Source organism: Andrographis paniculata, unplaced genomic scaffold (assembly GCF_009805555.1).
Source record: "Andrographis paniculata isolate CXL003 unplaced genomic scaffold, ASM980555v1 Contig59END, whole genome shotgun sequence".
Taxonomy (NCBI): Eukaryota; Viridiplantae; Streptophyta; class Magnoliopsida; order Lamiales; family Acanthaceae; genus Andrographis; species Andrographis paniculata.
In genome coordinates this window covers 5,581,460-5,599,654 of record NW_026137594.1, presented here as the reverse complement: position 1 = coordinate 5,599,654, position 18,195 = coordinate 5,581,460, and the positions used below count along the sequence as shown (strand labels likewise).

The following is an 18,195-nucleotide window of genomic DNA, read 5'->3' as shown; positions in this document are numbered from 1 at the left end:
CCTGCAGTTTTCGTCGCTTCTTCAAGATTTTCACCGTTGAAATTCATGACTTAAAATCCTTGTGTTCGACCTGGAAACTCACTAGTAAAAAGAGTATAAATAATTGTGATAACTACTCAGGGTCTAAAACCACAAAAATTACTATATCTGATCGTTTTCTATAAACTTCCACTCATTGATTTTCGAATATAAATTCCCTGTGAATTGTGTAAACACACACACACATTTTTAGTTATCAGCTAGGTTTAGGTTAGAAGTTAAAATTCTACCTACTCTAACTAAGGAAGTGATAATCAAAGCCTTTAAACTATCTTCTAGAGAGAGATAATTCTAACTACGAAAACAATAATGGCTATTCTGTGAAAACGGTAAAATAAGTGATAAATTCTAACTAGGTAAGCGATAATAAAATTGTAAATTCTAACTATCAAAGCAGTATATCGTTTTGGAAGATATAATATTAGGCAATTCTGGATGTCACTTCTGAGTTCTATCACTGAGCGAGTTTCTGCACCTCAACTAGATTTATCTCTGTATCAGCCCACTGCAAAATAGGCCTTCCGTTATACGGCTTCAGCCTCGCTCCATTAACTAGGAAGGAATCTCTTTCCCTGGGGTTATCCAAATTACTGATTGTTATGGCTCCACTTGGAAGAACTTGTCTGACTATATAAGGCCCAGTCCACCGTGATCTCAATTTCCCTGGGAATAAGTGGAGCCTAGTATCATACAATAAAACCTTGGATCCTTCACTAAATTCTTTCTTTTGAAACTTCCTGTCGTGATAGAACTTCATCATTCCCTTGTAACGTTTAGCGCTTTCATACGCTAGGTACCGGAACTCAGTCAAATCAAGCAAGCGCTCAGCACACTTCTCCTTAGTAGAGAGAAGGTCAAAATTCATATATTTGATAGCCCAATACGCGCGATGCTCGAGTTCCAGAGGTAAATGACAAGATTTTTCATATACTAGCCTGTACAGGGACATCCCAATTGGAGTCTTGAAGGCTGTTTTGTATTCCCACAGTGCATCATCCAATTTTTTACCCAATTCTTGCAATTTTTATTTACTGTGGTCTGGAGGATGTGTTTAATTTGTCGGTTAGAAACTTCCACTTAACCGTTTGCTTGTGGGTGATAAGGAGTAGTTAGATGTTGGCGAACACCATACAGTTGAAGGCAAGATTGCAGTGCCTTATTCACAAAATGGGTGTCTTCATCGCTTATGATAGTCCTGGGGACCCCGAACCTTGGGAAAATGGTGTATTTTAGGAAGCGGATCACATAGTGAGCATCATTCGTAGGGAGCGCTTGCGCTTCAACCCACTTGCTCACATAATCCACTACTACCATAATATATAATTTCTCATTAGAGTTCGGCAGCGATCCCATAAATTCTATTCCTCACACATCAAAAATATCCACAAACAAGACTTTAGTTTGAGGCATCTCATCTTGCTTTAAGATAGAGCCTAATCTTTGGCACTTATCGCAAGCCTTGGAAAAGGCATCAACATCTTTCTCTAGGGTAGGCCAAAAGAAGCCTGACTGCAAAAATTTGGCCGTTGTGCACTGGACAACAAAATGTCCTCCTAAATGGGAACCATGATATTCAACTAAGAACAGCGGGACCGTTGATTCCGCTACACAACGACGGATAATCCCATCAGAGCCGATGTTGAACAAATAAGGATCATCCCAAAGTAATCATTTTCCAGTCTGAGTAATCTCTTCTTTTCCCTTTGTATAGTGTGAGCGGGAAATTGCCCGTAGTTAAGAAATTCGCCAGGTCTGCAAACCACAGCTCCTTCCCCTGTCCTAGGAACAGCTTCTCATTCGGAAAAAAGATTCATTGATACCTGGGGACGTGTCCTCCGGTTGCCTTAATCTGCTGAGGTTATTAGTAACATAATTTTCTTTCCCTTTTCGGTCCTTGATTTCTGTATCAAATTCCTGAAGCAGAAGAACCCATTGAATCAAGCGGGCCTTTGTCTCATTCTTCTCCATTAAATACTTAATCGTTGCATGGTCTGCGTGTAAGGTCTTGCTTCCAATAAAATATTGCTTGAATTTCTTGAAAGCGAAGACAATAGCTAGCAGCTCATTCTCGGTAGTACTGTAATTCCTCTTAGCGGAATACAACATCCTACTTCCATAGTAAATGATGTTTAGCTTGGATTCAACATTTTTTTTCTAAAACATCGCCGACGGCGTAGTCGCTTGCATCCGTCATTAACTTGAATGGCTCGCTCCACACTAGCGCTGAAATGATGAGAGCGGTGGTGAGCTTCTCCTTCAGAATAAGGACAACCACCTCACACTCGCTCAACCACTCAAAGTGAGCATCCTTGCGTAACAGTGCGGTGAGCGGTTGTGTTATTTTACTAAAGTCCTTGATAAAGTGACGGTAGAAACCGGCATGTCCAAGGAAATTTCTCACTTATTTCTCATTCGAGGGCGCTGGCATCTTTTCGATTACACTAACTTTTGATCTGTCCACCTCAATTCTGGCGGTCGAGATCTTATGGCCCAAGATAATTCTTTCATTTACCATTAAAATGACATTTTTCCCAGTTCAGCACGAGATCAGTCTCAATGCAGCGGAAGAGTACTTTTTCCAAGTTATTCAGGCATCGGGAAAATGTCTTGCCATAAACCGAGAAATCATCCATAAAAACTTCAATGTAGAAGTCTAGGAGATCGCTGAAGATATGATACATACACTGCTGAAATGTGGTTGGGACATTGCAGAGCCCGAACGGCATCCTCCTATAAGCGAATGTACCATACCGACATATAAATGTTGTCTTCTCACAATCCTCTGGTTTGATGGGAATCTGATGGTAGCCTGAGTAGCCATCGAGGAAATAGTAGTATTCGTGACTTGCAAGCTTCTCAAGGCATTGATCAAGGAACGGCATCAGGAAATAGTCCTTTTTGGTCATTGCGTTCAACCTCCTGTAGTCGATGCACACTCTCCATCCAGTGACATGTCTTGCCATGAAGACCTCCCCTTCGTCGCTTGTCTACTAGACAAAACCTCCTTTCTTGGGGACCACTTGGGTTGGACTAACCCACTGGCTGTCACTTATTGGATAGATACTTCCTGCATCGAAAACTTTTATTACCTCCTTCTTCACTACCTCTTGCATATTTTTGTTCAGGCATAGCTGAGGCTGTCTGCATGGCTTCGCTTCACCATCCAATCTTATATGGTGCATGCACACTGCTGGGTTGACTTTTTTTTTTATATCTGAGAGCTTTCATGCAAAAGCCGTCTTTCTTCTTTTGAAAAGGGAGATGAGTTGAGCCTCTTGGTCCGACAGCAGTAAGGCGGAGATTATCAGTGGGTAAGTCTCCTCCGGCCAAGGTATATATACTTGAGGTGCTCAGGTAATTTCTTCAACTCGTCCTTAGTGTAGGATTCGCTCACCGGCTCTCGCTTCATTTTTTAATGAACTCAGTGGGAGGTGATAAGATTTTGTTGCGCTCACCAGAGTCCAGAATATGCTCCAACTTGAGTGAATCCTTTTCTAAAATTTCTTCTAGAGTTTCAATTGTTAAACAGTTCTCAAAAGTGGATAATTCATTTAACTCATTTATAAAATCACAATTTTCTTCCTGCGGTTGGCGCATGACGTTGTTCATTGAAAATATGACTTTATCTCCACCTATGCTCAGTGTTATTTCGCCTTGACCGATGTTGATAGTTGCTTGAGCGGTGGCAAGGAAAGGTCTTCCCAAAATGATTGAAAAATTTCGTGATCTTCGCTCATTTCCATTATTATGAAATCTGCAGGGAAAATAAATTTGTTTACTTGCAGTAGTACATCACGAATAATCCCTTTCGGGAGTCTTATTGATTTATCTACAATTTGTATTACAATTCTACATGGTTCAAGCTCATAAAGCCCTAATTTACTAAAAGGAGAAAAAGGCATAAGGTTGATACTAGCTCCTAAATCACATAATGCCCTGATCGGTTTTAGGTTTCCAATAGTACAAATAATAATAAAACTCCCAGGATCGCTTAACTTCTTTGGGAGGTCCTCCTTAAATACGGAGTTACACACACTTTCCAATTGCACCGCTGCGGCCTCGTCCGAAAATGCCTATTTTTTATTGATTATATCTTTTACGAACTTAGTGTAATGTGGCATCTGAAAAAGCATCAACAAACGGTATAGTGACTTTTAGACTACGGAAAGTATGTACAAACTTCTCAAATTCCTTGGAATTGTCCTTCTTCTCAAGCTTGGCTGGAAATGGGCCTAGCTATCGCTTGAGCGAGGGCTTTTTCCATCTGTTCAGGTACCCGAGCGGTTGATATCTCTCGTGGTTGGGTGGACTTTCTTCCACATTTGGGATTTGGTTATTTTCATCTTGCACAGGTAAATTAAAAACAATAGAGGTAGAAGAGAAATTAGTACCTTGTCTGGCAGTGGTGGAGATTGCGTCCGCTTTCCACCCCTTGTTTTGACTGTCTTTGCTTGGTTCGGGACAGTCTCGACTCTCCCAGGCAACGTTCCTTTTTGCTTCAGTTTCATAGCTTTATCTATCTGTCCAACTTGAATCTCTAGCATCTTGATCAAGGCAGATGTATTGTGTTTGAACTCTTTATTTGCTCGTTCAATATTTCTCCAAAGTTCCTCCAAACTCAGCGGTTGTTGTGCCGCTGTGGGAGGTGGAGCGAAAATAGGTGCCTTCTGCGAAAAAATAAGGTCTGGAAGTATTGTTGTTGTGGGTAGAATCCCCTCTGATAATATTGTTGCGCAGCAAACGGTGGCAGCTATTGAAATTGTTGTTGAGGACGTGGTCTAGGAGGCCTTTGGGGTTGCCCCTTCTGAAACTGCTGGGTCTGAGGAGCGTTTCTATTCGCCATGTAAAACACCACCGCTGGCTTCTGAGGTTGCTCAACAGAGCCCTCAGCGACCTGCGGGCTAGATTGGTCAACATAGGCGTACTCCTCTGTGGCCACGGCCTCACTTATTACCTATTTTCCTTTATTACCGAAGTCCTGCTTCACGAGCTTGGCAAGCTCTTTGATTTGAACCGACAGGCTGTCAATTTTGGCATCTTGTGATATCTTGATGGCTCTGGCCTGTTGTTCTCTGGCCAACTGGTCTAATTGGCCGCCATCTTTTCTATCAGAGCCCTCCCTTCTGAAGCGCAGCACCCCATGAGCGAGCTACCTTCCACTGCATCCAAAGACATTCTCAACTCTGGAGTGATCCTTGAATAGAAGATCTGGAGCTCCATGAAGTTAGGAATCTCGTAATAAGGGCAGTTGCAAAGCAGCTACTTGTAGCGGCTCCAAGCTTTAGGCAGGGTCTCATCACCAGCCATCTTGAAACTCAGTATTTCATTCATTTGGCTGATAGTCTTTGAAACAGGATGGTATTTACTGACGAAGGCCTGCCCTGCTTCCTTGAAGGTGGCCAGAATGGGGTAGAGGTTACCATACCACTTCCTGGCCTCTCATGTTAAAGAGAAGGGAAACAGTATCAATTTCGCAGCGTCCTCAGTGATTCCGTGTGATTTAGAGGTGGCGGCGATCCTATTGAAGTTCTGCAGATGCTCGTAAGAGTTCTCGTTGAGCAGCCTATGAAATTGGCTCTGGCTGGCCAAGCCTACCAACGCTGGCTTCACTTCATAATTCCCAAAGCCTCTGGGCGCAGAACTGGTTATCAAAGTGCTATCCAAAAGGGACTGATAGTGAACGTCCATAGGGACTTCAACAAGTGGGCGATCAATAGCCATTTGTCCATGTTGCCTCTAGTTAGGCTCCACAAAAGGTGAAGGGGGAGCAATGATGGCGGGAGTCGCAATGGCGTGACCGCCCTCCTTCGCTTGGGAAGTGATGAACGCGGCTTGAGCGGCTTAAGCCTACTCAACCTACGCGAGGTGCGCTTGTAGTCCAACCATCCCCTGCTGAGTGCTAGTAAGCGTCCTAACAAGCTGCTCATCGGTAGTTGTCAGGACATGGGGGACGATAGTGGGCTGGACTACAGTGGGGACCTGAAGCGGCACCTCCTACAACAATACAGATATGGCAAAATTAGAAGAAATCCCAGCGGCAGTCTGAAAAGCTGGGACAACAGTGGAGGGGGCAGCGGTATTTCCTTGGTTTGTCATGATCCTGTCTCTTGTCAATTCTCTAAACAGACGTCTCTGTGTGTGAGAAGAATGAGTGGGACTGGTTGAACAATGACAACGCTTTGGGCCCCTGAATAAAGATTGCCAAACCAGATAAAAAGTTAGAATTACACTAAAAGAATTATACAAACAACGAAAAAAAAATTACAGAATTTTTAAGTAAATTATGGTGCATTACAAGATCCATTCAAGTTTTAATTTCTTGAGTTTAAAATTTCCGGCAACAACGCCAAATTATGACAAAACGATTTTCTTAGTTGTTCAATTACAGGGAATTTTTAGTCGAAAGAAAAGTGGAGTGAATTTTGTGAGTGGTTAGGTATAGATTAAAAGGTGCAGTTGTAGACCCTGAATCATTTATCATAATTATTTATACTCTTTAACTGGTAAGTTTCCAGGTCGAGCATAGGGATTTTAAGTAGCAAAATTTAATCAAGAACTAATCTAGTGAAAAGCGGCGGAAAAAAAAAATAAGGAGGCTTGCTTATCACCAAGCCCAGACAGAAACTAGAGGGACAGAATATAAGAAAAGCGATAAAGAAGGAGCGGAGGTGAGCGAAGCGAAATTGGTGGTTGATAAAGGCAATGCAAGCGGTTCATAAGCGGAAGTGAGCGAGAGTGATGGGTGCGAAATATAGATATATATTGAGTGGTGGAGGGTGATCAAGAGGTGTTGTCTCTGATATGTGCGTTCCTTAATTACTAGATTGTCATGGATGAAATGAGCTGATGGTGAAGGTGCTTAAACAGAGAATATATATATTACAAGAGCGAAAGGATGTGTGAATGTAATCATACAAACAAAATTATATAGAACTTAAATTGTTGATACTTGACCATTACAACAAGACTTCAATGACACCCAAAATTAGAACATTATAAGCAAGAAACTCTACTATCACTAGAAATCTCTGTGGCCCAATAGACAAGCGTCTATGCCCCTTTAATTATTCCAATTTTTGTCTCATTAGTGGCTTTACCCTTCTGTTACCTCTTTTTAATCAAAATTGAATTCAGATCAGTAATTAAGTAGGTCGACAAGGCTCCTGCGTACTTAACTACATTGAACTATCCTGAACCTATTTTTGACGCGAAACAGGGCTTAGATATTTGATTATTCTCTGTTCTTTCTCAGCGATTCAAAATTCTTTATGACTCAGGTTTATACAAATGTAAAAATAGGGAAGAAGTGATGATGATTGATATTTCATTACTTACTACGGAAAACAGTAAAGTTCTATGACTACAAAAAATATAAATCAAAGTTGTAAACTAAAGTTAAAAAATAGTAAAGTAGCGGCCAGAGGAGGAGAAAAACCTCAACTCCCCTGGCCATTCCTGCTAAGAACTCCCTTACAGGGTTGGAGCTCTCAGAAGGCAGGAAGGCAACTACGAAGAATGCAGAAAAGATACAAGTGTATACTCCTGTCAAAGTATCTTTTACAATAGATATTTGACCCTATTTATAACTGGTCGAAATAGCAGTTGCGAGCAGTTGAGAAATGGTTTCAACAGCTGAGCAGTTAGGCAGTCGGCGGTGGTTATTCTGTTGAAGCAATTGCGCGGGCTATAATTCCCAGAGTGCTCGCTTTGCTTTCTTTGGTTTGTAGGGACGCAGATCTTCCTTGGTTGCCCAGATGGCTGGAGGGCATCAGCGCAGCTAAGCGGAGCTATCATTGTTGGCTGGTAGTGGAATGGCTATTACGGTTGGACACTTAGGTATTTATTCCGGAGTGACTCATTTTCGCTTCGCTGGGGTGGATGTCTGGTCGATGGCTCGAGCGAGGCAGTCGTTGCTTGTTGAGCGGACAAGGCGTCGCTCACTTTTGATGCCTTAGATTTTCTGGACCAGAATCATCACTTAAAAAGGCCAAAAAGCGTTAATAATCTCAAAAAATCACTTTTGGATCATTTCAAGCAGAATGGATCAATAAAGTATGCCATAAATCAGATATTGTGATGGTTTTCACACTGAAATTCAAGTAATACATAGTTTTGTTAAGCAAAGAATATGCTAATATTTTGAGTTAATAGACCGGGTTTAATATTCAAAATAAAGATGGCAATTACAAGTGCCAGATCTTTTGCAAAAGACGGAGCCATCTTTCTCGACCCAAGATCCGTTGGTAGATTTTAATTTAAGGACGGAGGAGGTCCTACGGGTAATTCGTGTAAGTGGTCTCTTGTCACCACCATAACTAGGGGTTTTAGTAAGTTTGATTAGGAAACACATTAATAGCCTAGCTTGGGATTATTCTGAAATGTCTGGTTTAGATCGGAGCTTGATTGAGCATCAGCTTCCTATCAAGGCGGGCTTTAAAAGCCTTTTAAACAAGCCCCTTGTAGGGTATAGCAAGAATTGATACCTCAGATTAAGGAAGAGATCGAAAAGCTTTTGAAAGTTTGCTTCATTCGGCTGTGCAGGTATGCTGAATGGTTGGTTAACAAAGTGCCGGTGAGTAAGAAAAATGGCAAGATAAGAATCTGTATCGACTTTAGGGATTCGAATTTGTCCACCCCAAAGACGAGTATGTCATGCTAGTGGCTGATACGTTGATAGATTGGGCCGCAGATCACCAGATATTAAGTTTAATGGACGGATACAAAGGTTATAATCAGATTTTCTTGGCTGAAGAAGACGTTCACTAGATGGCTTTTAAGTGCCTCAGAGCTCTGGGGATTTAGGAATGGACGGTCATGCCATTCAGCATGAGAATGCAGGTGCTACTTATCAGAGAGCTATGAACATGGTTTTTCACGATCTAATCGGACAGTCCATGGAGGTTTATATTGATGATGTCATTTTTAAGTCTTCCGACTCAAAGACACATCTGTCCGATCTTGAGAAGGCATTCATCCGAATGAAGAAGCATAACATCAAAATGAACCCTACAAAATGTGCTTTTGGGGTCACTGTTGGGAATTTTTTGGGTTTTCTTGTTCACAAAAAGGGGATTGAAGTGGATACTAATAATGCAAAAGCCATATTGGATATCCAGCCACCTAAAACTGTGAAAGAGGTTCAGAGCATGCATGACAAAAAGAACTATTTAAGAAGGTTCATAGTGAATGCAGCGGGTAAGTTGAAACCAATCACTAAGCTTTTAAAAACCAAGACAACTCAAACCATCATGTGGGGGAGGAGCAAAAAAAGGCCCTTGACGCCATTAAGCAAGCTTTTACCAAACCACCAGTCTTCGTCCCGCCCCGATGCGGCCGACCACTCAAATTGTATTTTGAAAATACATTTGACGTGGTGAGTTGTTGTTGGCTCAGGAATGGGATGATGGTAAAGAGAGAGCAATTTTTTTATCTCAAAAAAACATTACCTGGGCTAGAGCTGAATTACACCATTCCCAAAACATGTGTTATGCATTGGTATACATATACACTAAATTGGAACATTATCTCTTGCCAAGGGAAACGGAGGTAATCGCTAAGTTTGATATCGTAAATTTAATTCTCCAACAAATCAATATGCAGGAAAGGCTGATGAGATGCACAATCAAATTGGCCCTTTTTACTTTGACCTACAAGTCTATCAAGGCCATTAAGGGGCAAACAGTGGCTGATTTATTGGCAGAGTTTTCTGAAGGAGATCAACAGGGACCCAATAAAGAAGCTTACATAGGGGTCCGACCTTGGGTAATATTCTTTGATGCTTCCAGCAGTTGAGAGCGTTCGGGGGCATGGGTGGTGTTGGAGGGTCCTGAACTTTAACGGGTCAAAATTTGGTTAAAATTGAAGGCTATGACGCACAATTCTGCGGAGTATGAAGCTTTGATTCTTGGGTTCGAAGATCTTGTGAAAGAAGGAATTCAAACGGTCATTATAAAAGGAGATTGTCAACTAGTAATCAACTAGGTGTTGGGTTTATATGCTTGTAATTTTCCTCACTTGAGGTGATACAAGGATGTGGTAAGTGAACTATTGTCCAGAATTGTTGAGGTTACAATCGAACACATTCCTAGGGTACAAAACCGTTGGGCAGATGAGCTAGCATAGAACGGTCACAAGACAAAAGGACAAATTGACCATGTAGCGGTGAAGCCTTGCGATTAAGGATTATATGGAAAACCCAGATTCCTCGTCTGTGGTCAGTGTCCGATTAAAAGCTTTGCGGTTTTGGTTAGTCGGTTAGTCACTATATAAAAGGACACTTGATGATGTTCTTCTTTGGTGCTTGGGGCCTGAAGAGTCAGTAGCCGTCACGCAGGAGGTCCATGGTGGATTTGCAGAGCCCACCGAGCGGAACTGAACATGAGGTAGGCCATCCATCGTTTGGGATATTTTTGTCCTAAGATGTTCAAAAATTGCATAAAGTTTGCTAGGGGGTGCGAAGAATGCCAAAGGCATGGGCCGTTAAATCATTTACCAAACGTAGAATTGCAGGCAATGATCAAGTTGTGGTCGTTCAAAGCATGGACTATAGATATCATTGGAAAATTTATCCATCATCGTCCAAACAACATTGTTTTATTTTGGTGGCAACGGATTATTTTACTAAGTGGGTGGAAGCCATCCCGTTGAAAAATGCAAATCAGCAGGAGGTGATGGGTTTTATTAGGGAGCATATTATTTTTTGCTATGGAATCCCACACACTATTGTGACAGATCAAGGGCTCATGTTTACTGGTGAAAGGTTTGTGGACTTTTTAGCAGAATTTAATATTAAGTTGCATTACTCTTTACCGTATTACCCACAGGAGAATGGACAAACTGAGGTGGAAAATAAGATTGTTATCAATATTATCAAAAAGATGATCAGTGATAACCTAAGAAAGTAGCATGTGCTTTTGCCACAAGTCTTGTGGGCACATCAGCACAACTAGAATTTGGGTATGGGGTTTTCACCTTACCAGCTCACTGTTGGGCAAGATGCAGTCTTGCCAGTCGAAGTTAGGGTACCAACAACCCAAACAGCCTTGATAGAGGTCGATAGCAGAGAGAAGACAAATCAAAGGATGTTTCAGCATTTGGAACAACTAGATGTGTCCCAGATGGAGGCCATTGATCGTATATATCAGGAAAGCCAGACCCGAATGAGATATTACAACAAAAAGACCAACATGAGGAACTTTAAAGAATATGACATGGTTTGGAAGACCATTCTGCCAACCAATAAGAAAGTTGATCAACTTGGGAAATGGTCCCCAAATTGGGAGTGACCTTACATAATTCATAAAGAGATTGGAAAACAAATTTTCATAATTATTGATCAATAAGGGAAACCCGTACATGATTGTATTAATGCCAAACAATTGATAATATATTATTCTGCCTTTTCAAGCCGTAGGACCGACTGAACGGTCACTTAGTTTCAAACCCAACATAATGGTTCAGATTTGCTTAGGACTTGTCTAATCTTCGTCTGGGATAGTGAAACATGGAGTGCCATCGTCATCGTCAGATTCTAGAATCCAAGGACTAATAGCCATATGTGGTTCTTCATATAGTAGATCATCCAATTCGGGGAGGTATCTTTCCCATTGTTCTTGCATTTCTTTGAGAGTCCTTTTAGTCATTTTCTTCGTATCATACAGGGTTTGACGTTCTCTGTCAAGGAGTACACGTAGACAGGTGAAGGCTGCTTTTTGATGAGAAAATTCGCTCACCCAATTGAGGTCGGGTAAGATGGTCATTACATGGTGTTCTATCATATCCATGTGGTGTTCCAGGTCGGGGAAACGACTAAGCATGCCTTTTGAAGTCTCTTAGATCTTAACTACCCTTTGCATTAAGCGAGTGGTTCGATATAAGGTACGATGCCTTTTTTAAGAAAATTTAAATTTGAAATCAAGATGCTTCAGAACCTACACAAAATCTTCTGCGGGGACAGAGATCGGGTGTTGACCGACCAAAAATGGTTGAAGAACACCTTTACAGTTCCTGATTGAAACTCGAATGCGACATTGTTGGGAGGACATGTTGGTTCTCCTTGAGGGGATTTATTTTGAAGAGTTTGTTTCCAGAAAGTTTAAGGTTCGATTGGCTATTTATTCAGTTGGTTATCTATGTTTTTGCCTAGTTTGGGGGATCGTAAGTATAGGCTAAGCGTTTGTGAAAAAATAAGGAAATGTGCAAAAAAGGATGTTATAATTAAGTGAAGATATACAGAGTTTTTACAATAGAGAATTAATCGCATCCACGATGTCTGACCATTTTTGGTTTAGTCGGGCCGTCCACCTCTGGGTGACGGACGAGGTCCTTTTCGCTCTCTGTTTGATTCGGCGAACAATCTCCTTTTCACGAATAAATTCTGCCCGAAGATTTGATTGATTTTGCATGATATGGTATTTGTCAGACATGTCATCTTCCCTCTCTGTTTGATTCGGCGAGCAATCTCCTTTTCACGAATAAATTCTACCCAACAATTTGATTGATTTTGCATGATCTACTGTTTTTTAGACATGCACTTGTTCATTTCATCCAGCTCCATCTCCTGCCTCGCTAGTTCTTTTTGCAGGCACTCGATTTCTCGCCTGTTTCTTTCTTTGTCTGCAGAAAGTTGCTATTTGGATAGTTGGAGGGCTTCCACTCATTGCTGCGACCTGCACAGAGCTGAATCCACATCAACTATTGTTTGTTCAATGGTGTTCATTGTGGGAGTGAAAGATCAGAGGCCTTGGGCCGCAGCCGATTGAAGGAGTGGCAAGTCCACAATAACCTCAGAGAGTCTCTCAAGGATCCGATCGAGCACTTGGCTTACAGGAGAGTCGGCTGGTTGGTTGCTCAGAAAAATGAGGAGGCTATCCATTAGTTCGTTCAATTTGCCCTCAGTCAAACTAGCAAGGGTTCTTCCAGAAACTTTAGAGAGTGCCCGCCAGCTTTTGGTGGGAAGAGACACGGCACAGAGGGGGGTTACAAAGCCCTGGTCATGCAAACATAATATGGGTAAGTTTTCTGATGCAATGTCGCTGTAAAGAAAGTGGTGGAAAATTCGGTCACTTGGCTTAGGGCGGCCGTTTAGACTGACGGGGTCAAAAGTGTGGACGGATTTGGTGGACCCTAAGGCCTATGCGGAGTTGTTAATGTCTGTGCCAAGTCTTCGAATGATGGGGCTGCTACCTCTTTCATGGCTAAGGATTGGGTGGGGGCCCTTTGAGTTGGATCAGCGGGGTTGTCCTAGAGCACGGACGAGATAGTTTCCTAAAATGAAAAAACATTTTTGAGTATTAGGGGATTTGTAAGTTAGATGGAAAAAGAGAACTCAGAATACAAGATTTTTCGTCTGGGATTTCGCGCAGAGGATTGAGGTTGCTCAAGGGCCTCTGCGAGTGGTATTGGCCTTTCGGCTCCCTCTGGCGGCCTTGCCTCCCGACCAGTGCTTCTGCACTATGATCGTTTATTGGCTAGTCTACTGTTCCCAAACCTTCGTCTGAAATTTCAATGATCTGAAGAAAAGTATGATATACGAGTAAGGCAAGAGAAAAAGTTGGTTTAAAGGGGGAGAATACCTGAGGAGGAATTCGGTCCCCGACTTCAGTTAGAACAACTGGTTCTGGTTCGCATGGACCAGCGGGTGCGGTTTGCCTCTCAACCATTTCCTTTATAACACAATCGGTCATTGACAAGTCCGCTGGTTGGCTGACTTCTCTCCGAACATCTTGTCTCTGGTGTTAAAATCCAGTGTTACGATATTAGTATACAAATTGCAGTGGAATTCACAATAGTACCTCAAGAGCAAAAACGGGTTCGATCGGAGGGTTTGAAGTCACTTCGGTTGAAAGAGAAATTTGTTGTTCACCCGTCACATGGTGGGCCGGGTTGAGAGTGGTGGTCGGATTGGCAGCAGCTCGTATAAATTGAAGTGAGTAATATAAGTATCTTCTAGATTAAATGTCACAAGGGAAGAGTGAGGAGAGAAAGTGAGGTTACCTGCTAAAGTTTGTTGTACGGATGTCGTTCAGTACTCGGGGAAGAGGGTCATATCTACTTGTAGGGATGTGACAGGCATTTGTTACACGCTGCAAAATTTAAATAAAATAAACCTACTTCTGCAATAACAATAACGTAGTATAGATGAAGTAGGGTCGTCTCCTCAGGGAATTAAAAAGGTTTTTTTTTATTGTTTAATTTATAAATATAATAAAATTTGGGATTTTGGAAGTAGGAAATAAAAATAAAATAACAAACTAAAAACTCTACGACTAAAAGATAAATTTAATAAAAATAAGTTTCCAGTCTATGAATGAAATTGACAACTTGGGTAGTGGATTTGATCATCGATAAATATTTAATTTTAATGGTTTCTAAATAAATTAGTTATAGTTATCGAAACGCGCCTAATAACCAAGTCTTCCTTAATTTCTCGACAGTCTAGGTACGCCCGTCAACTGCTTCGCTACTTAGACTAGAACCCTAGTAATGCCACAAAGAATTTACTAGCCTAACCATTTTACGAACTAGAAGAGCCTAATTCAATATAACAATTACCTATGCGAAATTGTTTAAAATTGATTCCGTGATTTTCTAATGGTTTCTGCCACTAGCTGCTACTTGAACCAAATTAAAACGCAATTACGGGCACCTAATTTAGTTTAGCAATTAATCTTTAATCCAATTGAAATACCTGGCCACAATACCCAACCAAATAAAAGATTATAACTCAAAGAAATCAGAAACCACATAAATACTTAGGAACCAAAGAAATATCATAAATCAAAACTAGTCTAATTTCCCAAATCCATACCAAGTTGTTTTTCACTCCTAAACTAGAAAGTAAACTACTCGCTAATCATATGAGGAAGAACAAATGAAGCAAAGAGAAACATCGCCTGAGAATGATGTTGGTAGGGGTAGAACTCAAAATCTTCTTGGAAGAATCTTTTTTTTCTTGCCCTTGCACGGTTTCTCCCTAGGACTGTTCTGCACAGTGTTCTCCTCGGCAAGTGGCATAAGTCGCGCCTCTCCCTTATTTCTTTCCTTTATATTTGCCCTAATTTTGTAACAATTGGACTTTGGGCCTTTTTTTCTTTTTTTCCTCTAATTCTATCAATTTTATTATTTTTCTCCTGCAAATCATTAATAAATAATATATAGCCAAATCAGGTAGAATCTAATCAAAATCAACCAAATATCGCAAATAATATGAATATTTAACACATGCGATTTATGGCTATCAAATCCCTTCACACCTAGATCATGCTTGCCCTCAAGTATAAATTCGAAACAAGCCAAAAGAAATCGCAGGTGACTCAATATGACAAGAAAATCTAACACAACCAAATCAATCGGAAATTCAACATATCAAGCCAAGTCAACCTCACAGGATAAAGTGTATACGCACATGCTCTCTGAAAGAAATAAGTGTGTATAATCAGCTAACGCTTAAGTGTGTGTATATATATATGTCTTTCACTACCCGTTCTCATTGAAGCAAACAATTCTAAATGCATTATTTATTTATACTCAAACTTAGTTTCTAACTCATGTCGAACAAATAAGGTGCATCACACCGTGAACTTAAAATAATTCTTTCTAACATAGGCTTAATATCAAAAGAAGGGTATGAGGCTAAAAGACGGTTTAATATAGAAGAAAAATAGGCTAAAAAGTCTGAATGGGGCTAACTACGAGAAATATATTGTGCTGGGTGATAAAGAAAGACTCAATGGTTACTTTATCCCTTATCATTTTCAAAATTCAAGACTCGATAGTTGCAAGTTCAACATGCATAATCACTCAAGTTCTAAGTCATCTAATTGAGCACTAAAAATCACACAAGAAAGAATTTCCAAAAGCTTGATAATATGTAGTTTATTTTCTAATGTAAGCTTTTTGGAATATATACTCAAATTCTCACAGGGTTCAAATGTCAACTTGGCTCAACATATTTCAAATCTAATGTCATCAATCATGTCAGACTAACCTATCACTCAAACCACTTTTGACTCACTTCAGACAAATCTTAAAAACATACGAAATGACAGCAAATAAAGCATCAAAAGTAGCATTAAATGAAAATTTTGCCAAAAAAAATTTGCATTACTCTCTCCCCACACCTAAAGCAAACATTGTCCTCAATGTAGAAAAAAAAGTAAAATAAGAGATGAACTTCCCTGGAGTCCGTAGGATTGGTGTGAGTGCATTTTTTTCTCTGGATTACAAACTTCCTCAAGTTGATTGTGCGTCTCTTTTAGCCAACACCAGAATTGATAGCTCAGGGAGGAAGAAGAAGAGAGACGACAACTTTTTTTTTTTTCAAAATTCTCCAAGAAGTTCCCTACAAAAAATAAAGAATCCAAATCAAATAGGCGATGTTTAAAGATTAACAAAATAAAAAAAATAAAGAAAATAAAATAAATAAAGTTAGAAAACTTGGGTTGCCTCCCAAGAAGCGCCTCTCTTTAGCGTCTTTGGCTAGACGCAGTTACCATGTCAACCATTAGGTAGTGCTACTTCAGACTGTCTTACCCACTTCAGTTTTTGTCTTTTACTTCCGTGTTTAAAATGATGATTATTCACAAAAAATTTCTTTGCAAGATTCACATTATCATTTAAGTGAACATGCTCCAACTGATTCGGATGCGGCTTCGATTTTATGTCCAGGATAGATTTCTCATGCAATCTCAAGACTCCCTGCATACTTTTGTCAATAACATTCACACTGCTTAATGCATTAGATTTTTTAAGATATTTTATAGAATCAGAAATATTAAATTGCACTTTCTCACCATCAAATTACATGGAAAGTATACCTTGTTTCAAATCAATTTTAGTTTGTGTGGTGCACATAAATGGCCTACCTAGTAAAATCGGTGTAGGATTTGGAGAATTATCATCATGCATATCAAGCACATAAAAATCAACCAGAAAAATTAATTTGTTAACTTGCACTAGGACAACTTCAATCATTTCTTCAGGGTAAGCATTTGTCCTATCGGCTAATTGTGTAATAATTTCAGTTTCTTTTAAAGGCCCAATGTTCAAAGACTTATAAATAGACTTAAGCATCACATTAATTGCAGCTCCTAAATCTAACATTGCTCATTTAATCTCCAACTTACCTATTTTACAAGGAACCGAGAACATACCTGGATCTCCACATTTAGGAGGAAGCTTGCGTTGTAAAACGGCAGATACACTCTCGCCAGCAATAATGCATTTGTCTCCACATAGTCTCTTCTTGTTTGCACAAAGATCCTTCAGAAATTTTGCATACTTCAGCACTTGCTTGATCGCATCCAGTAGGGGTATGTTCAATTCCACCTTTCGAAACATCTTCATCATCTTCTTATTTTTCCATCCTTCATTGATTTTGCCAACTTGCAAGGAAATGGTGCAACATTAGTATTAGTATTAGTAGGTGTTTCAAAAGTTACCTTGTCCGATACTTCATTGGCAGCTTTCTCTATTTCTTTCTCAATGACATCCTCATTCTTGTCCTTTAGAACTTCAGCTTTTGATACTTCTAAATCTTTGCCATTTTGTATAACAATCAAGCTTACATTCCTTGGATTGGCGTCGGGTTGTGAAGGCAATATGCCTTTTTCTCTTGACTTCATCTCGCACATCTCATTCGCTATTTGACTTACTTATTCTTCCAAGTTCCTTATGCTATTCCGAGTTTCCTGTTGAAATTGCAACATGTTAGACATCATAGTTTTCATCATATCCTCTAAGGAATTACTCGGAACCGTTTGAGCGGGTTGTGGAGGGTGGTTAGGTGCTTAGGGCCCTTTGGTCTCTTTGATCGTGAGGGTCCCAGGGTAACTTTCTCTGTTAGTGGTTGAGAGAGTAGAATCATTTGGGACCCTGATTTGGCAGATAGGGGAAATAGAGTTTTCAGGCAGTCAACAATGGGCCTCTTGACTACAGGCCAGGCGAGGTATGACCTTCATCCTAGAAACGCTTGGACAATATTGGGGCAATCATGGAAAGGGGTGTATGTATGGTTGGTGAGGTAAGCAATGAGACGGTCGGTATATAGTTTGGTGGAATGTTCGGTGACAGTGTTTTGGGCATAAGTTCGGATGAGATGTGGGGTGAAAACAAAGTCTGGGATACATTGGTTGCATCCGAACTAACTGGTTAAGT

The 18,195-nt window shown here is 40.4% G+C and overlaps 1 protein-coding gene across 1 annotated transcript; it reads right to left on the bottom strand.

Annotated features, from left to right (window-relative positions):
• Positions 1–493: 493 nt before the first annotated feature.
• Positions 494–988, bottom strand: LOC127258481 (uncharacterized). The gene has a single exon (XM_051285331.1). The coding sequence runs from the start codon at positions 986–988 to the stop codon at positions 494–496; it is 495 nt and encodes a 164-aa protein (XP_051141288.1).
• Between the last annotated feature and the right edge of the window lie 17,207 nt (positions 989–18,195).

What these genes read in the sequence shown, in the direction of transcription:
- LOC127258481 (XM_051285331.1), bottom strand. Translation starts at nt 988, where the DNA reads ATGTCCCTGTACAGGCTAGTATATGAAAAATCTTGTCATTTACCTCTG.